The 21,207-nt window shown below is 43.4% G+C and overlaps 4 protein-coding genes and 1 long non-coding RNA gene across 7 annotated transcripts; 2 read left to right on the forward strand and 3 right to left on the reverse strand.

Annotated features, from left to right (window-relative positions):
• Nucleotides 1-69: 69 nt before the first annotated feature.
• LOC100827657 (putative ataxin-3 homolog) lies at nucleotides 70-4,078 on the reverse strand. Its single transcript, XM_003564573.4, has 2 exons — nucleotides 3,636-4,078; nucleotides 70-1,082 (listed from the first exon to the last, which is right to left on the reverse strand). Exons 1-2 carry the CDS (start codon nucleotides 3,891-3,893, stop codon nucleotides 381-383), a joined length of 960 nt encoding a protein of 319 aa, XP_003564621.1. The 5' UTR covers nucleotides 3,894-4,078; the 3' UTR covers nucleotides 70-380.
• Nucleotides 4,079-7,086: 3,008 nt separating this feature from the next.
• LOC100827766 (steroid 5-alpha-reductase DET2) lies at nucleotides 7,087-8,151 on the forward strand. The gene has a single exon (XM_003567225.4). It carries the CDS (start codon nucleotides 7,165-7,167, stop codon nucleotides 7,978-7,980), a length of 816 nt encoding a protein of 271 aa, XP_003567273.1. The 5' UTR covers nucleotides 7,087-7,164; the 3' UTR covers nucleotides 7,981-8,151.
• Nucleotides 8,152-8,968: 817 nt separating this feature from the next.
• LOC100827967 (alpha-glucan phosphorylase, H isozyme) lies at nucleotides 8,969-15,859 on the reverse strand. The gene is made up of 15 exons (XM_003564574.3): nucleotides 15,578-15,859; nucleotides 15,294-15,473; nucleotides 14,546-14,722; nucleotides 14,378-14,463; nucleotides 13,623-13,812; nucleotides 13,043-13,135; nucleotides 12,485-12,669; nucleotides 12,272-12,389; nucleotides 12,059-12,190; nucleotides 11,258-11,476; nucleotides 10,974-11,177; nucleotides 10,702-10,860; nucleotides 10,250-10,513; nucleotides 9,890-10,080; nucleotides 8,969-9,397 (listed from the first exon to the last, which is right to left on the reverse strand). Exons 1-15 carry the CDS (start codon nucleotides 15,752-15,754, stop codon nucleotides 9,271-9,273), a joined length of 2,502 nt encoding a protein of 833 aa, XP_003564622.1. The 5' UTR covers nucleotides 15,755-15,859; the 3' UTR covers nucleotides 8,969-9,270.
• A 1,569-nt stretch (nucleotides 15,860-17,428) lies between these two features.
• Nucleotides 17,429-20,606, reverse strand: LOC106865941 (calmodulin-binding receptor-like cytoplasmic kinase 1). 3 transcript variants are annotated; one of them, XM_024458638.1, is made up of 6 exons: nucleotides 20,348-20,606; nucleotides 19,582-19,808; nucleotides 19,303-19,471; nucleotides 18,868-18,957; nucleotides 18,012-18,310; nucleotides 17,429-17,916 (listed from the first exon to the last, which is right to left on the reverse strand). In XM_024458638.1, the coding sequence occupies exons 1-6, from the start codon at nucleotides 20,502-20,504 to the stop codon at nucleotides 17,614-17,616; spliced, it is 1,245 nt and encodes a 414-aa protein (XP_024314406.1). In that variant the 5' UTR covers nucleotides 20,505-20,606; the 3' UTR covers nucleotides 17,429-17,613. The 3 variants fall into 3 exon arrangements, with proteins under 3 accessions (XP_024314406.1, XP_024314405.1, XP_024314404.1); XM_024458637.1 differs by having other exon boundaries at nucleotides 18,012-18,388; nucleotides 19,582-19,805; nucleotides 20,348-20,597; XM_024458636.1 differs by having other exon boundaries at nucleotides 18,012-18,388; nucleotides 20,348-20,538.
• On the forward strand, nucleotides 17,790-20,938 carry LOC112270669. Its single transcript, XR_002963061.1, has 2 exons — nucleotides 17,790-17,929; nucleotides 20,303-20,938. It is a non-coding gene; the product is annotated as an uncharacterized LOC112270669 (long non-coding RNA).
• The last annotated feature ends 269 nt before the right edge of the window (nucleotides 20,939-21,207 follow it).

Genomic DNA, 21,207 nt, shown 5'->3' on the forward strand with positions numbered 1-21,207 from the left:
ACATCCATGAATTTTGAAAGGAAGAAACTTTTCGGAATCATGTAAGCATTTTCACGACACTCAAGCCCAAAAATGTGACGCATCATGTAATCATCATATATTCAAAGAAAAGCTGGATCTGTAAAAGAATAACAAAACGAAGCAGAACCGCCATTTCTAGTCTCTATGCAGTTTGCACATAATGGTTACACAAGTCACAATTTTAAAGCCAGGCAGGTTCAGACTCTGTACGCACTCCGAAATCAGAAGTTCAGAAACAGCATTGCCCTCACCTCACGGAGGACAGTTCAAACGCATCATCCCCATTTTCTCTTTCCGTCTCTATAGTTCAACGCAGTTCCAGCCCGAATGGAACATGTCATCCTAATCATCTTTTATCATTATTTTCTCTCTAAAGGGGGAGACCTCTCCCTTGGATAACTGCCTGGAGCAGACTCCTCAATGCTATCGCTGCCAGGCTCACTTGCTTCAGGTTTGTTAGCTCCTTGCTCCTCCACATTGCTAGTTTCACTTGCAAGAGCATCCTGAGTCCTGCACTCTTCTGGAGCTGCACTGTGGCCGGCAAATGGACCCCCGCTGTCCATCAGGCTAGCAGCTATAGCAGCATTAAGGTCAGCTTCTTCCTGCTGTGCAGCAATCACGTCCATCTCACTCATGCCTTCTGATTGACCAGCTAGCGGAGAAATGTGTTCCTGCTGAGTGGGTGTTTGCACCTGGTTACAAGAGGCCGTTATACTCTGGGCATGGTCAGGCATCAGCCACTGCCCGAAACCATTGGAGCCTTCAGTTGCAATGGGGCATTCTTTAGGGAAATTGCCCCTAACCACAAAGATGCTCCAGCCTGACCCCTTCAGGGTGTCTATGTAAGCTGAGAGATAAAACTTTGACAGATGCTCAGGGGCAGGGTAAAGACTATTGAAGTTGTACCACTCCCCGTTAACCTTCCTAATGCAGAACCAGTGGTCCTGCAGGTGGCAAATGAAAGCAATTTCCAGCTCTGGATCAAATAGGGATGACCTTGCTTCTGGGGAGTCCAGAGGAACAACTTGGAGGTCCCAGACCTCCAGTGCCTTCTGCAAAACCTATTAGATGAAAAAAAGTTCAGTTGAGAATATGAACTAGGGAGTGCATTGCAGCAAATGAGTAGAGCCAGTAATTATAAATTTATAATTTACATTACTTAGGACTGCAATGTTGGTGTTTTTGTTGGTGTTTTTGTTGTTGTTGTTGTTGTGCTATTTACTACTCCAAGCATCAAAACCAATTACACCTTATCTAAGAAGGTGTAAGGCTATTTAGCCAATGAAGCACATGAACCATGAACATGGAAATAACTATTCCCTCCAAATCAGCGACACTTATTATGGATCGGAGGGAGTAGATGATTTTGACTGTATCACAATTTTCCTACATAGATTGATTGCCTGTAGGGGTTCCAGATTCAACACAAAGGTACAAACACAAATGATCCTCTACAAGGGAGAAACCAGATGAAACATGGTCTGGAGGCCATAAAGAACAAAACACTATGAAGAGATTGAAATCCTAGCTTAGGTTACAAAAAAAATGCTAATTCAGTATCATCACTTTCATGCAACAAACATATAAAGCTATCTATTATTCATAGTTAACAGTCAGTGGCATACTGCCATACGATGTTCCAAGGTTCGATCAGTATACTATTAAATGCAACATAAACCAAACTAGGGTTTATCACAGACAAATAGAATGAAAGCTGTCACTGGTATGGAAACAAAGAGCAAATTTGAAATGGATGTTACTTCTTGGCTTCTTGCCAAGTTTTAACTGTACTGACTACTGAGAAAGCAATGCCAGATGGATGCAAGTGAAAACAGTGCAAAAGGAAACTGTCCATGCATTGGTCAGCCTTTTATGCCACAACATTTCTTCATAAGAAATTCAGAATAATGAAAATAAATATTATGCCAGTTGAAGGAGCAAAATAAGAGATGCTAAGGAAATAACAAGCAAATTAAACTGCATGGTTGCTGTAGCTGTACATTTTAAAAAATGACAACTTAATGGACATGTATGGTTAATTATCTGGTTCTGATATTGGCTAAAAAGTCCATTATAAAATGACTAGGCTAATAGCAGGTTCATATTACAGTAGCAAACCGATGTAGCTGGCAAGGCTTAACCATAGACTCGGTCACTGCCAGGTGCCAGCTTTACTACTTGTAGGCTTGTAGCCATTTAATTGATTCGTTACATTATCAGAACCTTTTCCTTTTTTGATCACATAATTTCTTAACTGAATTAAAAATAAGTATGGAACGGTGGATATTGTTAGAATTGTATACATAAATAGATAAAAAAAATCCAATTGCATATCACGTGGCTCATTTGCACATACACTTCAGAACTCACATAAACATAAAGGTTTTTAAGAAAAATGTAACCATACAACTCTCCTTCCAGAATTGATTCTAGACAGGTTTAATTTAATATTTTAAAATTTAAATGAAAAAAGATTATCACGGACTAAGAGCTCAAGAAATTGACCACGGCAAAGTCAAAGCCATTTATAAACTACTTCAATACTAGCCAACTAACAGATATGATTTGACCTAAAGAGAACTCTTTACAGATAAAATGAAACGTAAACAGTTATAGAACCGAATCTTTTCTTAGCTAAGCAATTCAGTACACGACAAAACTCAAAAAACGACACGACTAAGGGCGCCATGGTGTACAGCAATAGGCAAGTATATAATTTGGATAATGTAATCACTGCAGAATTAATAACTAGAAATATAATTGCATGCAGACACATGCATCTCTGTACGCCAAGTACGTAACATAAATATGCACAAACAGTTGTGAGATCCCTTGCCATTGTTAGTACAAATTCTGAAGAATCAACTATGGCCAGCCTTTTCTAGTAATACAAAGAAGAGAGACTATAAAATACCCCCAAGGCAAAGTCTTCTTGTTTTTGCTCTGCAATTATCCTAACTTATGAAGCAACTTGTCCGAGTATCTGATTTGTGACCACAAAAGGGAAATCGTGCAAATGCAGTGGCTAGGATGACTACTAATCCATGAGGTTCCTTAAGTATATATTTGGGCTTCGGTAAGCACAATATGGCTTCATGAATGTTCATGGATAAAGGTTAGACTGCACTGTGTCTATGTGTATGGGTGCAAGCTTTCAATAAAAACTCACAGATCATTTGCTATAACTCATAACTATTACTCCCTTCGTCCCAAAATAAGTGACGTGGATCTGTATAAGAATCTATACAGTTCCACGTCAGTTATTTTGGGACTGAGGGAGTACATAAGAATAGACATCTCATCACCACTCACAAGTCACAACTCAACTCATAACTCAGATGGCTAGGATCGTGCACTCAGGACGACCCATCAAAAGCAAAATACGTATTTATATTCAAAGCTATTTTGACGAGCATAGATTCAAAACTATAGGTTGTCCCCTTTTATAGACTCAAGCATCGTTTCATCAGGTGTCGATCTAAACGAAATCCCCTCAATTTGAAGGTAGGACAGACAAAATTGGCACGCCATCTCAAGTCTCGACGAAGCCGAATTAACCAAGATACAAGACAGGGAAGGAGGGAATCTCATAAGAACGTGGAAGGGAAATCTACCTGGATGCTGAAGTCGCCGCCGAGGGAGACGTTGTGGGAGCCCTCGCCCTCGGCGAGGAAGTCCCCCGTGGCGTCGGCGCCGAGCGCGCCCTGGAGCATCACCTGCCGCTCCCGCTGGTCGAGGTCGGCGGCGAGCGCGGCGAGGTCGAACTCGGAGAAGAAGGGGCCCTGCAGGGTGGTGTTGACGCAGTGCACGGTGCAAAGCTTCCCCTCCTGGACCTCGTGGTACAGCAGGCCCCCGTTGCTGGCGGCGTCCATCTCTCCCCAACCTCCTCCGGCGATTCCCCCCCGTCTCCCGACAACAGATTTGAGCGATGCGCGGCGCTGCTTTGTCAGGAACGCGTATTAAGGGAAACCGAAACTCGATTCGGGAAAGAAAGGAGAAGAGAAGGGGGACGCGAGAGTTTGAGTGCTGTTTGGGTCAGTGGGCGACGCAGATTCCTCTTGCGGAAAACGCAAAAAGGCCTTATAGCCACGTGGACGACGAGATCCTCCAAAGGCTGCACCTCCGCTACCACGTGGATTTTTCTCGAAAAGTTCGAAACTGATCTGCGTCACCCCACCCCGTCTCGGTTTACGGCAGCACGGTACTGTAAAATTTTAGCCTGAAAACCAAATATTGATACGGAGTATTATTATTCGGTTAATTTTAAAAAGTCGAGTTGCATTGAGTCCATAACGTGCAAACTTTCTGCTCACCTCTTTTTCTTTCTCGTCGCGATCATATCGCACATGCTTGCATACATGTTTTTGCCCAGCTGCATCTTCATCAGCCTCGCCTCCTCCTCCTCCTCCTAATCTTGGTGCCTACCTCAGCATCGTCCTTAAATCTTAATCTACCCACCGTTGACCGTGTTCCTAAACACCAAGCCGACAGTGGTGGCGGTCTCTATAGTTGTGGTCGTCTCCTCTTCCTCTTCTCCCATTTCCCTTCGTAGTTCTCTTAGATCTAGCGAGCAAGCACTAATTTGCTGCATGTTTATTTTTTGGTTTCTCTTTAATTATATGGCTCCGTGAGACTTTTACATCTACATGCCAGTTAAATAACACGTGCACAACTGGCACATGTGTGTTCGTTTTTATAGGGGAGGTTATTTTAGTTATCAGAGATATTGTTTGTATTTATTTTTATAGTTTAAAAGTGAGACAACTGTTAGGTTCCTCATGAAGACCATGGAGACGAGTATTTGTTGGACAACCATAAGAGTATTGATTTGGAATAGGTATCATGGTAGACCAAAGAAGCAAAAAAGATCTCTTAGGACATCTTCAATACTGCCAAGCCATCATTGGCTAGATCTTGCCGCATCATCCAAATCTTAAGTGGAGGAAAAATAACCAAGAGAAAGGTTGTTCGTTGTTGGTTAAACTTCATACAATGGCTACATGCAAGCAAATGCAAGAGTAGAGAGTAAGATGAAGAAAACATAATAATATAAAATATACGACCATGTACGAGTGTTATGTATAAGATATTGGAGTATATGTGCACAATTAAAGCTAGCGCCTCGGGAGTCGTGCGAGTTGCTGGCGTGGGGTCCAGCTCCACGTGCCGGTAACTTTGTGGCATCCATATTTGGCCCGCACATCATCATGCTATGTAGGTACTGAGGGAGATAAGAATTGTCTACGCAAGAAATACGACATATCTACACGTCTAAGAAACTTACCCTAGTCATGTAAATGACATCGATCGGATCACACTATACCAATACGAAGACTTGATGACCAAAAAGATATATATAAAGGACATATATGCCTTGTCAAAGAGGACAACGATCTAGAAGCAACCGAAGTGCCTAAGCCCTAGTTGATAGAACCAATCTAGATCTTATACTTGGTAATCATCCCAAATCAATACAAATATATGCAAGGCATGGGCTTTTACCCTTCGTTCGTTGAGGGCATAAACATGGGTGAATAGTTGTACATGTTATCATTTGAACAAGATAAACTTATCTCTACTGTCTTCCCCGACCTCCATCGTGTTCATGAGATCGTGGTAAAACCATCATCGACAATAAGACATATCAATGTTTCTCAAATTCAACATCTTTAGCTTCGTTATGACATCTTTATATTATGGAGAAGACTGGACTTGCACATATGAAATTAACCTTATAGCTTTTGAAGAACCCTGTAAACCGTGAAATCAAAAGCATGTTTGGGAGATTAGTTTTGGGCCCAATACCCTTATATATTATAGACATTCATTGTGAAGTGCCTATATATATTACACGTTCATCTTGAAGAATTCCTTTCAAAAAAAAATACTCCATCCGTTACTAAATACTTTTCGCTGTTTTAGTAAACCAAAGGAACAAAAAACAAGTTTGTTTTATTGTTTTTGTTTTGAGAACGTGCGTTGGTTTCATCCGACACATTTTTTCGTTGAGCGACGTCTTATTGGACGTGGTTCTGGGCTTGGCCCATGTGTTCTTTTCTCCCCACAGTGGGCCTTTGATTAGGTGCGCGTTTAGCTGCCACCTTTTTTTTTTTGAACAAGTTAGCTGTCACCTTATAATTCCTACGACTTCTTTTATCTTGCAACCAATGGGTTTACTTGGCACAAGGTTCATTTGTAAAGCCTGGTACTGTGGCACGCATGTGGCCCATTCAACTTGATGGACCTAACTCGGCCGGGGCAAAGAGAATTCCCAGATGCGATTAAACGTTGCTCCTATGATCTACAATTCAAGTCAATAGAGCAGCCTTTGGAGGTTAATTGTTGTCACGACGGCACGACCCGATAGGACGATAAAAACAGTGATGTACACGATGGAGCCGGGGATGCTCACGCCCTCTAGTGTTTGTCTGTCCACCCAAAATCAAATACACATTGCTTGTTTAGTTGTTTCCTATGGTAGTAGCAAAGTATCATATTTCGTTGCATTGCTTTCAGCCAGCGTGAGTAGAGGCGATGGAAAACGTTCGGTCGCGGCTCGCGAGGGATCGTGGAACAGAATCAGCAGGGGCCAGCGGTGATGGATCGACACAACCGGTGATCCTCGCCCCCTCGGCCCTCGCATAGTCGGAACTACCGGATTAACAAGGGTCCGATTAACAATCTGTCGGTGCCATGTCGGCATATGGCAAGGATCTGCGCGGTACACTCGTTAATGTCAGGGGGCTAATCATGTGTTCCTTTCCTCAACCCTTTTGATTATCAATGATTTCCGCATCAAACTAACAATGAACAATCCCCATCTCTGCGTGATCCGCTGCACGCAATGATTCAGCCCACGCCGTGCGGCGTCCCATTAACAACGCCGCAGCCGGCCGGCCAGATTCCCTCTGAGCTTGCGATCCCATCGCAGTTAATGCTCCATTTTTTTTTAGAGAAAACCTTGAGACAGTTAACGCCCGATAGAACCAACGACTAGTGAAACCGAAGTCCTGAACAAATCTGCAGCCCGTACTCGGTCGGCAGTAGTACTTGTATGTCCGACCGGCCGCGGCCAGATTCCCTCTGAGCTTCCTCCACCCAGGCCGCGCCCGCGCTCTCCCAAACACCTCGAGCCAACCGAAAATGTCCGCCGCCGCCGGGGGAGACGCGCTCTTCTCGCGGTGCCTGCTCACGCTGTTCCTCCTCAGCCCGATCACCGTCTTCCTGCTGCGCTTCGTCTCCGCGCCGTACGGCAGGCTCTCCCGCCCGGGGTGGGGGCCGGCCATCCCGGCCGCGGTCGCCTGGTGCCTCATGGAGAGCCCCACCCTCTGGCTGCCCCCGCTCCTCCTCCTCGCCTCCTCCCCCTTCAGCCGGTCGCCGCTGCTCACCGCGGCCACCACCAGCCCGCTCGCCGCGCTCCCGCCCGCGCTCTACGCGGTCCACTACGTCCACCGCACGCTCGTCCACCCGCTCCGGCTCCTCCGCCTGCGCCGCGCGCCCGCGCCCGTGCCCTTGCTCGTCGCCGCCTGCGCCTTCGCCTTCAACCTCCTCAACGCCTACGTCCAGGCCCGCTCCTGGGCGCTCCACGCCGCCCATCCCGCCTCCGCCTCCCTCTTCGCGCTCGCCCGCTGCCTCGTCGGGCTGGCCCTGTTCGCGTGGGGTATGCGGGTGAACATCGCGTCCGACAAGGAGCTCCTGCGGCTCAAGGAAGCCGGGGGCGGGTACAAGATCCCCAGGGGCGGATGGTTCGACGCGGTGACCTGTCCCAACTACTTCGGCGAGGTCGTGGAGTGGCTCGGCTACTCCCTGGTGGCGTGGACCCCGGCGGCCTGGGCGTTCTTCCTCTACACCTGCGCCAACCTGGGGCCAAGGGCCAGAGACCACCGCCAGTGGTACCTGCAGAAGTTCGGCCGGGAGTACCCGGCGTCGCGCACGGCACTCGTCCCGTACATCTACTAACTCTTGTTTTCCTTCTAGATATTGCCTGATTTCTTTCCTTTGGAAACTTAAATATGGCTTGGAGAAGAAAATGAGAGGCCACATGGCATCGAAAATTTTACTTTGAAAAGTTTCAGTGCATTTCCATGTCTTTCTCTCGCACGCATATATTAATGACTCTTTCTTTGTTTTTGTGCAATTTGACCGAGACGCCTAAATTCATGTGAACTGGAGTATCCGTTTGTGACTATCATGGGTACCTGATTTAGGCTCATACTTATGCATGCCCAGATGCCCTAGTGTTTTATGCCCCTGGCGTTATGATTAATGATCAAACAGAAATACATAAAAAATAATGCAGAAAGTTCCACAAAAAAATATTTAAAGAAGTTCAAATACTGCAGACTAATGACCAAAACTTGTATATTCGTCCAACAAAGAATGTCAAAACTTTGACTAAATTTGAATACATTTATACAATAAATCATGTTTAGATACATCCAAATTTTGACAAACTTGAAACATCTTTTGTTGAACGGAGGGAGTAGTATTTATCATATAAAAAAACCATCTAAGGCTCTATGATTATTGAACTGTTTTGTGCTAAGTTTATTTTATAATTTGACGTGAAAACTAGACATAGTAGAAAAAATGGCTGACTAAACGAAGAAATAAACAAAATCTAGTTGAAAATGCTAGATTGTCGTTGTCCATCTCAATGCCCAACTCATCCTAAGCCTAAAAGCCTAAGAACAAGTTATTGGCTGCCTTCTTTTTGGCTTCGGCTGGGGAAAGGAAAGCGCAGTTTAAAAGAACGGGGCCATTAACTCCATAAAGCATGAGCCCCAAAAAGTCTGACATACCAGGTATTCATGTGAAACTTGGCCTGATGAGTTCTGGGAGGACCGCAACAACGTAGCATACACTCAGTCCGATCCATAATAAGTGTCTTTGTGCAAAATCCCGACTCTTATCATGGATCGGAGGGAGTACATTTTGACACCAAATGTTACCAAAAAGCTTGAAATATTTTATTGAGGAATGAAGACCCGGTAAAGATCACAATAGTATTGTTACAGAACAAAAACATAGAACAAAACAATAGTTGCATCCTCCATGCACTTCAAAAGTGTAGCGGGATGATCTTAAAAACAAAAGGTGTAGCGAGATACGCGACAGAACAAGCTTCGTACGTTGCTACTTTCTTCCGAGCTACAACGGAAGCAGGGGTTATTCACCGTGGATCATTATAATCCTTATTACTGCCAAGCATTAGCTTCAGACAAACTTCATCTTGATTGCGTCTCCACTTCATGGAACAGGGCTAGCCGTAATGCCCCATATTTCCTTTGCATACTGGTCGATAGTACGGTCGCTGCTGAATTTGCCACTTCCAGCTGTGTTCAATATAGACATCTTGATCCACCTTTTCTTATCCCTGCCATGGAAACATAAGTTATTCGGCAAATCATCAAAACATAGTCATTATTGCCTATCTCACATAGGCATGCAGAAGTACACAAAATGGATTGGCTGAGTCAACACATAAGTCAATCTTTCTCATCTCCTACAGATGATAATGGTTTGAAATTTAATACTGAGGAAAGGTTGATTTATGCCCAAAACTCTGTTATCAAGGTTCAATTAAAATATCAAACGTGGAACTCTAGCACTACTTAATTCTCAATACTACTAGTAAAGCCTGTCGGTAGCATACCAGTAGCACTAACAAAAAGAAACAAAGAAGTAACCTGATCACTACGTTAAAAAAACAACAACATTAATCCTTTCCAAAGTATGTTGTTCTTATCTTCACTATGACTAAAATGGGTGAATGTTATGTGCAAAACTTGGGAGCTGCAATGTCATTTTAGTTCTGGAATTCAAGCTACAAAAACCGATACAAAGAATATTTTGTTGGTATCCTTACTTGTAGGCTTCATCTACCCGGGCCTGTGCTTCAATGTAGCTTGGGAAGTCATAGCCAACAAGGAAGTAATCACCACGCCCAAATCCAGAGTTCCCTTCAAGGGAATCCAAGAGAGGAGTATAGTCGTAGGAACCAAAAGCGCCACTCCTTACAAGTTGCTTGGCTTCTTCAAAGCGTGGGTCTGGTTTGAACTGTTAATAGTGTAAGAAAAAAGTTAATAATAGCCCACCAGATATTGAGAATATATACTGAATGAACAAACTAACACCACCACCAATTTGTTAAGCTATTCACAAGTCCAGCTAACCTAATATTGCTTTTATCTCAACTCGCTATCTAGCAGAGTAGAAAATATCTTACCAAGCCATTTTCTCTATCCTTCCTCAGACCAGCAATTTGATCTGCTTTGGCACCAAAAAGGAAGAAGTTATCTTGTCCCACTTCTTCTCTGATTTCAACATTGGCTCCATCGAGAGTTCCAATGATAAGGCAACCATTCAGAGAGAACTTCATATTACTTGTTCCACTTGCTTCCATGCCTGCAGTACTAATATGCTGTGACAGTTCACTACCAGGAATGAGCACTTCAGCCACTGATACATTGTAATTTGGAATGAACACCACCTGGGAAGAACATGGAGAACCTTGTTTAAGAAAAATATCATTTCAATGTCTATTTAGTATCTCAGTAATGTTTACACAAGAAATATTATCTTTGGATGGATGGAAATATAAGATGGTTTCCAATGGCTGTTCTGAGAAGGAATTGCTAAAGAAGTCGTGAATGATATAACATGCTGAAAAATTGATACCTTCAGATATTTGTTAACATCAGGATCATTGTTCACCACAGCACCAACATCATTTACCAACTTCACAATCCTTTTAGCATTGGTGTAGGTCGCGAATGCTTTCCCTCCTACCATGACAGTGCGTGGCGTAACCTTCTGCTTCTCTTCAGCGCTCATTTCCTAACAAGATTCATAAGCCTATTTCAGAACCGTGATGCCGTGTATTTTTCATCTAATGTAGACACAATAAGATGTAAGAATATTGACAATTCTAACAAACTGAGAAGCCAAACCTTTAGCTTCTTGTATCTGTACACAGCTCCCAAAATGTTTAACAGCTGTCTCTTGTATTCATGGATGCGTTTAATTTGTATATCAAAAAGGCTATTTGGGTCAATTGTAACACCTGTCACATCCAACACATGTTTGGCTAGGCGTTTTTTGCTGGCCAACTTGGCTGCTGCCCATTCGGCATGAAGTTTTTCATCGTCTGCGAACTGTTAAAATTTTCAGTTATACTGGGGTAGTGTGATGGGCAATAACAAAGAGATACAAGATTAGAAGCATGGACACATACTTTGCGGAGCCCGATAAGAAGATCAAGGTTGCTTGTCCACTGATCTGTTTTTAGCCATTTCGTGACTATCTCACTCAACTCAGGGTTGCAAAAGCGAAGCCATCTACGAGGTGTAATTCCATTAGTTTTGTTCTGGAATTTTTTAGGCCAAATAGAGACATAGTCCGCAAACAGCTCTTCCTTCAAAATGTTGCTGTGCAACTCGGCCACTCCATTCACCTGTCACAAGGAGTTAGTGGTCCCTCATATGATCATGACTAATAGATGCTAGAGCTAGCAGAAAAGGTACTCCATCCGTTCCATAATTCTTGTCTCAAATTTGTTCAAAAATGGATGTATCTATTCCAAAAAAGTGTCCAGATACATGTAAGATTTCGACAAGAATTATGGAACGGAGGGAGTACATAATAGAGAATCCCAACTTTTCCTCAGAGAATGAATAAGATATAATAATTTGCAAAATAGATAAGTAGACATAATCATGGTCCACTAGGGGATACTCTGTTAAATAAAAACAATAATGTTGCTATATTTTCTGTATCTTGATTATCTTTTAAAAACAAAGGGAAACCAATAATTGAAACACAAAATTAAATACAGTGTAAATATCAATTTAGTGATTTTTCATGACATTGGTTATTATGAATTATCACAAACATAAAATCCATCTTGGCTGTAAAGCTGGTCAAGCTAGTACTCATTCAAAACACGGAGCTGTTAACAATTTTCCTGCTGTGAAGGAACTGGCTGTACAACATGGGAATGGAATAACAGATAAATAAATAAATAAACTGCATATACCGTATGGGAAGACACCACACACAAATTTGCCATGCGCACTACTGGCTTCTCAGGATTTGAGTTATCTAAAACCCTCATCGATTCAATCTTTCCCTCCATATCCTTCCGGGTTGAGATTACCATTTCTCTGAACTGCAAACCAATAGCATAATTTTGTCATTTTGTGTCATAACTGCAGTATATAAAAAGAGTAAAATGTGTCGTGACAATTACCCGCTTGTCAATTTCCTCAATAATTTCCATATGTCGTGGAAGCAATTTCCTCATTACAGTCTGTGACCATTTCTCAAGAGCTTCAGGGAGAACTGTATGATTGGTGTAAGCAACCGTCCTGGGATATGAGAATAATTTATCAGCAAGTACTTTTGTAAAAAGATCAGGGAAGAGATCAAATTAAGTTAAATCACTTGTACAAATTGAACCCACTTATTTGTGACATCCCAAGCTTCATCCCAACCAAGTCCCTCCTCATCCATAAGCAACCTCATTAGCTCAGGGATAGCAAGAGTCGGGTGGGTGTCATTCATTTGAACAGCAACTTTGGAAGGAAACTCACTCCACTTCCCTGAAACTCTGTCAGGTTTCCTTTCTTTAAATCTGAAAATGATATCCTGGAGAAAATGCCTTATCAGTTATGCTTGTCCAAAATCATGAGATTAAAAAATCAAGAAATTGAGAAAAGACAAAATAAGACCATGAAGAGAGATATATTGTAACTAAGAGTCAGGAAGGATAATTTAAATGTACTGGGACTGAAAAGGTTGGTATGATAATGATCATAAAACTTTATCGGGCATTGTTCTAATGCAAGATGGTGGAAATTTGATATACAACATGCAATAATACAAGAAAAAGCCTAACCATAGTGTTTTGCAAGTATCTTTGACATCATTGCTCAAACAAACAGAAAAGCATGAAATGGCCATCGGTACAGCTTCCTTTTACAGTAATCATCCTTTCAAACGAAATCAGCCAATTAATTACCTGAAGCGATGCGCTGCAAAGGAAGTACTGCTGCTTCAATCTCAGAAGTTTTCCTTCTTCAGTAGCATCACCGGGATAGAGAACAGCACATATCTACAGTGTCATATACAAGACTATTTAATTATCAAATTAGCTAGTTCATGAAGGACGAAATTAGCGAGAAAAGATGCAACAGTTACTTATGGCCTAGATATGGTAACAGATAAAATATAGCACATAATTTTCAACTTTGTAGTTGAGATGGATCAACATCCATTTATCCCAGTCACAACTAAAAATCATGTCAAATCTACCAGATTGCCACTGATAACTCTTTGGCATTTTTTTTGTGACCAAGTTGTTTGATGAGATGGTCAGTGCATGAAAATCTATACAAAAAAACATGGTTATCACATAGCGCTCGTTAACTTAATGACCTTACAGGCTCATCTATTAGGGAAATATAAGATAACATTACTGTTAGCATCTCATGCCATTGATCAGATCAGTTTCACAAAATTAAAGGAATAACTCCTGATTTAGACTTGCTAATGCATCATACATGAACAACTGAATGACTCAGTTTAGGATTGCATATCACCTGCTGTGCCCTAGAGTGAAGTTGAGCAGCTGACTCGTACTGACCATCATTGAATTGGAATAAATTGAAATCCTGAGCAGTAGCTTTTGCATCCCAAAGACGAAGGCTGATTGCATTTTTCGTCTTGTACCCAGGAATCGGCACATCATATGCTAAAGCACTCATAACTTCTCCTCCCGCCCATTTCCGACTATCACATGATAAAGAAAACAAAGAACCGATTAAAAGGGCAGAACAAGGCCCTGACACATATTATGGATCAGAGGGAGTAATAAACAACAAGTAAGGCGGTGGAAACTGTTACAATCTGATGTACAAGAACTCTGACTGCATCAAAAAATCTACCTAGCAAAACTGAGTTATGTAGTGTCACGCATGCAGATTCGTACATGCTCAAGTTTTTGGATCAACAAATTGCATAAACAAAGAATCAAATTTCAAACAAGCATTGTGTTAGCAAAGCATTTCTCTTGTCTTTCTGTGTCCAGTTGCTAGAAGACAGGATAGTGTAGGCTGAAGAAGTGAAAAAGTGTACTGAAAGAGCTTAGTAAGCATATTCTTCTTTTAGTAGACCTTCCAGTTTACCATTACAGAGCAAATCCTAGATCAGTAAATCAAGCCAGAAAAATATGTGCAGTTGAAGCTCCACACTTTTATTTTTAATTTTAGAAGGTATTACAAGCCTTAGTAACTCCAGATTAAAACTTTAATTATTTTTTTAAATAGAACTTGTTCAGTTGTCTATATATGCTTACGTTCCATCTGGTGAAATCTCAACATGGCCGAAGAATCTGATTGGGTATACAACATCATGCCTGACAATCTCCCACGGGCTAAACTTCTGAAAATATCAAACACAAGAGCTATTACTAAGAGCTAGATTAAGAACAGTGAAGAATCTATGTACAAATTAGAAATGTTACATCAAGCCAGTCTTCAGCAAATTCTTCTTGGCCTTCCTTGGCAATGATCTGTTTGAACAGGCCATATCGGTAACGAAGGCCATAGCCCCAAGCAGGTAAATTCAGTGTTGCCATTGAATCCAAAAAGCAAGATGCAAGCCGGCCCAAGCCACCATTTCCCAGAGCCGCATCTCTCTCCTGAGTTACATAATAATTCTCACTGTCAATTCTGCTTAGAAGAGGCTCCAGAAATTTCAATAATATTGGTTCTATGCATGTATCCATAACTCAGTTCCTTAGTAAACATATTTAGGTTCAAATTAAGTGAGTGACTAATAGAGGAGAAAATAGTGTTCGAGAAAACAGAGGAGAAAATATGTCCAATCTTATAGACCCTCAAGATCTTCTTGTGTTAATATAGTAAACAACTCATTTTCAGCCCTTAATTTTATGGTTCCACCAATACACATAGGTCAGATCTAAAATATTGATGTCGTTATGGACATTTTCTAATCTTGTGAATCGTTTTTTGGTTTGGTTAAATAGTGGATCAAGTCCAAGCTATACCTGAACTGCTTCTAAAAAGGCAAATACGGAGTACATCTTAATACCAATTAGACAATGTCACGGTCAAACAAAGCACTAATTAAATAGTGTCACTACTTACTACCAAGAGAACCAAGTGCTAATTAAATAGTGGAGTGCTAGTAACTAAACAAATCCCGGCCAAATTTAGGACGAGGAGCACTTCGATAGAGCTCAATCTCACCTGTCCAGCGATGGCCTCGAGCTCGTACCCGAACTTCTTCAAGGCCTCCGCGTAGGCGCCGGTGATGCCGAGGCTGCCGACAGCGTTGCTGAGCGCGCGGCCCTGCAGATACTCCATGGACAGGTAGTACGTCTGCTTGGGATCCGTCTTGTGGAAATGCACGTACGTGTCATTCCATCTCTGCGCACACGCAAGGGGCAAGAATAAAGCAGAGATCACACCCCGGCACCACCGGACGCGAATGGGAGCCGCGAGAGGCTCTTTTAGTCTAAGGGTTGGCGGACCTGGAGCAGGTGGTCGCGGACACTCTCGGCAGTGGAGAAGAAAGCCTGCTCGGGGCCGAAGGCGAACGGCGAGAAGTGGGGGCTGTACTGCGCGTGGTAGGAGATGTTGCCGGCGATGGCGGCGGGGTCCGCCGACCCCGGGGTCGCCGCCGGCTTCACCTTGTCCGCCGCGCTCATCGCGGAATGGGGAATTGCGTCGAGCACTCGGTGTGCGTGTGATGCGTGTGGTGATAAGGCTTCGGGGTTCGAGCAGGCACCGAATGGGAGAACGGTAAAGAACTCTGGAAGCCGGGGGCCTCCTTTTGTACTGGACGGGAGCGGGCGGGGTCGCGGAGAGGAGAGCAACAGATCCGAGAAATTGGGCGAGACGAACAATTTTTGGAAAGCTCGAAGATATTTATTTTAAGTGGTAGAGGACCAAAAGTAGGAGAAAACGAAGGCACATCGGTTGTTTTCTGGGCTCCCCTCCGATAGTTTCTTTTGCTCTCTTTTTTTTGCGAGGTTGTTTTGCTCTTTTTCGTGAAATGGTCAATAGATTTGTGTACTGATGCGTAGCACGGTACATACTTAAGTATACGTAGCATCCAATGTATTGATAATATACACGTGTACTACCTCAAACATACACTCATGTTCAGATGTTCTGAAGTAATGTAGTACTCCGTATGAACTATTCATGTTCTGAACTTGCTGTGTTTGGTACGCGCGAGAGGCAGCCAAAGGTGCTCTGTAAAATTGTAATCGCGTAACATTGACACATCGTAGAATTAAATCATTAGATGAAGATCTGTCCTTTTGGTTCAATGCTACATTCCTCCTCTGCGTCTTCGAAGAGCCTCGGGCACGGAGAGACATTTACGCTCTGTTTTCTAAGCAAAAATACTGGCGAGAAACAGTCTACAGCATCAGCACTTGCATGTTGTAGACCTGTAGTACGCCGGAGACGGAGAACAAGATCCAGAGGAGCTGTACGCGGGGAAGCGGCGCCTGGAGAGTACACGTGGCACGCGGGCCGTGTTTACCGTTCACTCACTCTCCCCCTCCTGCGACGCCTCTGGTAAATCGGGCAAGATGGATCGGTCCAACCATTTCCAGATTGGGCAGGAGGGCCATTCGGCCTTTTCTCGTCAGCTTTCCTATTTAAGTATGCTATCTTCTGCCATCGGCCACCATGACGCACTCAGATGACTGTCTCCTGTAGATCCTAAAGTTCTTAACATCCACTTAAACGAATCGCCACTTGGCATGGCAGTTCTCAATTTTCTCATCGCCTGAATTCGATGCCAGTTGCCTGAAAAAAAAAATCTACGCGAGAATGCGATCGGCACATCGCCCATGTATCTGAACGGAAACGAGCGATTCTGTGTGTGGCTTTGGTAGATCCGGAGAGAAGATCCCTCAAATATCCCGGGCACTTTTGGAGGAGAGCCGTACGATACCGAGAGCGCGATGGGACTGGGCTCGTCTCGTGTGAGGATGATGGGGACGTGCCCTGTGAAACGCACCCTGGTCGTTCACTGAGCTGTCTGTGGGCGTAGGATCGAGGTCCAGTTTGGTGATGCACGCACGACAAAAAAGTTGCTTAGGATCACGTGCGTCCTGTTCATACACTCAGCAATCACGAAATGAACGGTGGTGCAGGCCGGACGGATGGGCTTCGTCTCCTCTATTTTTTTTTTTCTCTTTTCTCGAGCTCACTTGGTTTACTTCTCGCGCACCAAACACACCTAACAAGATCAAGCTACTTGCTTCAAGTTCAAGTTTACACTTTACATTGCAGTTCATTGCCTTTTGAGTTTTCTCTTTAGTTTTTACGGTGTTGTATTTTACTGTGTATGTGGAGAGTTCAAATAGTACAGATTTACTTTTCAGGGATATATTGCAAAATCCAATCTACGGAGTATATATACTTGCGTGATCTGCATCACGGTAAAATTTAAATCAAAACGTATCTAAAGGCAGTGCTATCCCAAAACTTAGTACTGTACTATGATCCCCGCGTGGACAAGCATCCCAAATTCCAAAGTTCCCAAATTCTACTCCTCGAGACTCGTAACTGATGAGGCGTGCGTGAGGGTGGAATCATCGCGCGGCCTCGTTCCCGCGCCCGCGCCTGCGCCTGCGCTCGCGGCACGCTGCTGCTCGTGCTGGAAGCCGCGCCTGACGGACCAGAGCACCTCGGCGCATCGCCGCATGGCCGGCCGCGCCGCGCGATCCGGAGCCGCGCACTCGGCCGCCAGCGCCATCACGCGCTCCACGGCCGCGACCGCCGCGCTGGTCCTGCGCATCCGGGTGTCCATCGCCACCACCACGTCGCCATCCCTGCACTTCCGCAGTGCCTGCAGCCACACGGTAATTCCGTCGAACACCTTGCTTGCAGTACCTTTCAACGCCGAATATGCTACTGGTGTAGTTAGGATGGAGCTAGATTTACCCATTCGGTGGTGAGGCGTTGATGGCGGCCGCTGTTGCGCTCTATCGGGCGTCGGCCGGTGATGAGCTCGACGAGGAGGACGCCGAAGGAGTACACGTCGCTGCGGTCTGTGAGGTGGTTCGTGCGCAGGTACCCAGGGTCCACGTACCCTGCCGTTCCCTTCACCATTGTTGAGACGTGGGTTGCTTCAGTTTCGTCGGGGGCTAGGCGCGCAAAACCGAAGTCGGCCACCTTTGCCCTCAGCTGATCCGTGAGGAGGATGTTGGTTGACTTGATGTCGCGGTGGATGATTGGGTGGTCTGTATGTCCATTGTAGAGAAATAGTACTCGTCGGACATTAGGATGATGATTTGGTGTACAACATGTCTGACAAAAATCTGATGAAAATGCGCTCAACTGGTAGTCTGTGGGACTGTGGCGATTCTTATAGAATATGGTGAACTGATGATGTATAGACATTCAGAGGTTTAGTTTGTCCATAGCACATTTTCGCCTTTGAAGTTCCAATGGACAATATGGTGAACTGATGATGTATGCATTTGTGCTTGTGACAGTATGAATATGGAAATGTTCATGCTATGTGCAGAGTACATCTACTCCCTCCGTTCCATATTAATTGGTGCGGATTTAGTACAAGTTGTACTAAATCTGTGCCAATTAATATGGAACTGAGGGAGTATAAGTTTGTCCATAGCACATTTTCCCTTTCGAAGTTCCAACGGACATTAAGAATATAATGAAACATGCTTTTGAAGAGGAATTTGAGAATTGTACATTCTGTGGGATATCAAATATGCTAATTGAAACGGAATGGTTTCAGGGTTATTAATTGTCATGCAGAAACGGAGCCTTGTACCTGTGTATCCATGTAAGTAAGCGACTGCATGAGCTATGTCGATAGCAATGTTGAGGCGTTGTGAAAATTCCAATGGTTCTCCTCGTGTTCCTGCGTAGCCACAAAAGACGTGACCCTAAAATTCTTTTAATCCAGCAGAATTTATGAGAGACAAACATCATTATATGCTACACCATAGTTAGTCCAAGAAAACTGAGTAACAAAGGGAACTGTGAACAGCTATGGTTATAAATGGAAAATTAGAGTATTAACTCTGACTTGCATACTGAAAATAAATAGGCTTGGTGGATTAACATTCAGGGCATAATATCCGCCTGTTGCATTGCTACGCATTATTATTTCGTCCAGATCCAGTCTTCTGTGGATGTCAAAATTAGTGGGTCCTATTTACCTATTTTAACAATATTATGGTGAACCTAAGCATATTTGACCTACCATCCAAGTGTTCACGGAGCGTTCCATTGTTGACATACTCAACCAGAATTAGGCGTTCACCCTCATGCTCCAGGTGCCCCAGAAACTTCACCAAATTTAAGTGTTCGACCTTCGACAGCATCTGGATTTCAGTTCTGAACTCTGCAGATAGGTGCCTGTCATACATATTCTGCCAATTCCAGATGCTGGTGAATTTGTTTGCATTCAATTGGTTGCTGGAACTAATATATTAGCATACACGCACTCTCATCCTTCTGAATAAGAAATTCAGCCACAAACCTTATTAGCTCGCTTTACAGCTATAAAGGATCCATCCCTGAGCTTTCCCTTATACACAGTGCCAAAATTTCCTCGCCCAATTCTGTTTTGTTCGCTGAAGTTTGAAGTGGCCAGGCAAATTTCCTGAAATGAGAACCGGTCTTTCCAGAACTTATTTCGAGCATTGTCACCTATCTGTCTGGATGTATTAGTATGTGTGCTGCTTGCCGATGAAATTCTTGAGACTGCTAGAAACCATTAAAACCTTTAGTGTCTTATTTCAATTAATCACACTCAGTTTTCTTGATTAATTGAATAGCTTATATAAAAAACACATGCGTGCACACTATAGATGATTTAGGCTAGCTAGTAGGCACATCTGCTGGTTAGTTGTTTTCTGAAAGCTGTATGTCTTGAATAGCAGAATAACAATCGACCATGTGGATAGAAATGTTAGTTGCACTGCAAAGCTAACTTGAAGGACATCGATTAACCTAAGTTTATGTGTCACAAGGTTAATCAGAGCAGGACAGAAAAGGTGGCAGATTGGGAATCCCTAAATGCTGGTTTGATGAAAACATATTATGATTTAATCCGAATCCTCTTTTTTGTGCTACAATTTGGGTATTTGTGTGATGTATCAAAATTTTGACATTCTTGTTTGACTAGGTGTCAGGTAAAAGAAACACGTCTTTTCATGATGCAATAACATTTTATGACTGATAACCAAGTTAAATTGCAGAGGTATGCATGTACATGATGGATGAATCAAGGAAGGTGAACTTACTGGAACTACTAGACACATCACGAGCATCGTTTGAGGGGGTTTCATGGACCTCCCCGATTCTGGAACGCCGAGGAGCGAAGCAGTTTGTGCACGCTTCTACAGTCGTAGCAGCTGCATCCCATAATGATCTAGTGCTCCTGGTCTTCTTGCCAGCCATACTGGAACGAGCTTTATTGGTGGATATCCTGGAGAATCCAGGATCTACCTGAAACTTGTGGTTGGAGCCAGAGAGGTCTCCTCCATGGCCGGTGCTGAACGCCCGATGGGTGCTGCCTCCATAGCCGATGGGGTTAGAAGATGGCGTTGAAAACTGCTCTCACATGTACCATGTTCGTCTGGTTCTTTCCTTGGGCTTTAGTAGACGTGACACATTATATGGACTGATTCAGCTTGACCTGGTGCTCGCTTCTTAATAATTATGAAAGGAATGTTTATTTTGGGCTTCAGGTCAAGCCAGTGGAGTCGGGAGTATACGCGTGTATGACAATTGACAACTAACCGTCGACAGTATTTAATAGTATGGGTGAAGGATTCAGTGTCGGAGTGTTCAGATTCTCGGCCGAAGAGGACTGGACCAGGTTACATCATATTCTTATGGACGAGACGTTTTCAACAGTTCCTCGATTTCCCAATACTTGTAACCACCCTATTTTCAGAGGCCAAAGAAGCACGTAACTTAAGCAATGTGTTTTACCAGCATCAAATGACAGTTTCAATCACTCAGGCATCTTTTACACCCCTAATATCAATGACAGAGAATGAAAAGCTCCAGTAACTGCAGTCCTCACTCCTGAAAATGACCAGTACTAGAAACGCAGGTTCAAGTTAAAGTAAACAATTTCGTAAAACTAGAGTACTCA

Source organism: Brachypodium distachyon, chromosome 2 (assembly GCF_000005505.3).
Source record: "Brachypodium distachyon strain Bd21 chromosome 2, Brachypodium_distachyon_v3.0, whole genome shotgun sequence".
NCBI classification, from domain to species: domain Eukaryota; kingdom Viridiplantae; phylum Streptophyta; class Magnoliopsida; order Poales; family Poaceae; genus Brachypodium; species Brachypodium distachyon.

What these genes read in the sequence shown, in the direction of transcription:
- LOC100827657 (XM_003564573.4), bottom strand. Translation starts at nt 3,893, where the DNA reads ATGGACGCCGCCAGCAACGGGGGCCTGCTGTACCACGAGGTCCAGGAG. An exon ending in GCGGCGACTTCAGCATCCAG is followed by an intron (nt 1,083 to 3,635) that starts GTAGATTTCCCT and finishes TTCATCTAATAG; the next exon opens with GTTTTGCAGAAGGCACTGGA.
- LOC100827766 (XM_003567225.4), top strand. Translation starts at nt 7,165, where the DNA reads ATGTCCGCCGCCGCCGGGGGAGACGCGCTCTTCTCGCGGTGCCTGCTC.
- LOC100827967 (XM_003564574.3), bottom strand. Translation starts at nt 15,754, where the DNA reads ATGAGCGCGGCGGACAAGGTGAAGCCGGCGGCGACCCCGGGGTCGGCG. An exon ending in TCGAGGCCATCGCTGGACAG is followed by an intron (nt 14,723 to 15,293) that starts GTGAGATTGAGC and finishes TATGTAACTCAG; the next exon opens with GAGAGAGATGCGGCTCTGGG. An exon ending in TTTGCAGCGCATCGCTTCAG is followed by an intron (nt 12,670 to 13,042) that starts GTAATTAATTGG and finishes CATTTTCTCCAG; the next exon opens with GATATCATTTTCAGATTTAA.
- LOC106865941 (XM_024458636.1), bottom strand. Translation starts at nt 20,504, where the DNA reads ATGGCTGGCAAGAAGACCAGGAGCACTAGATCATTATGGGATGCAGCT. An exon ending in GCTCCGTGAACACTTGGATG is followed by an intron (nt 18,958 to 19,302) that starts GTAGGTCAAATA and finishes GTGGCTACGCAG; the next exon opens with GAACACGAGGAGAACCATTG. An exon ending in TTACTTACATGGATACACAG is followed by an intron (nt 18,389 to 18,867) that starts GTACAAGGCTCC and finishes CATTTTCATCAG; the next exon opens with ATTTTTGTCAGACATGTTGT.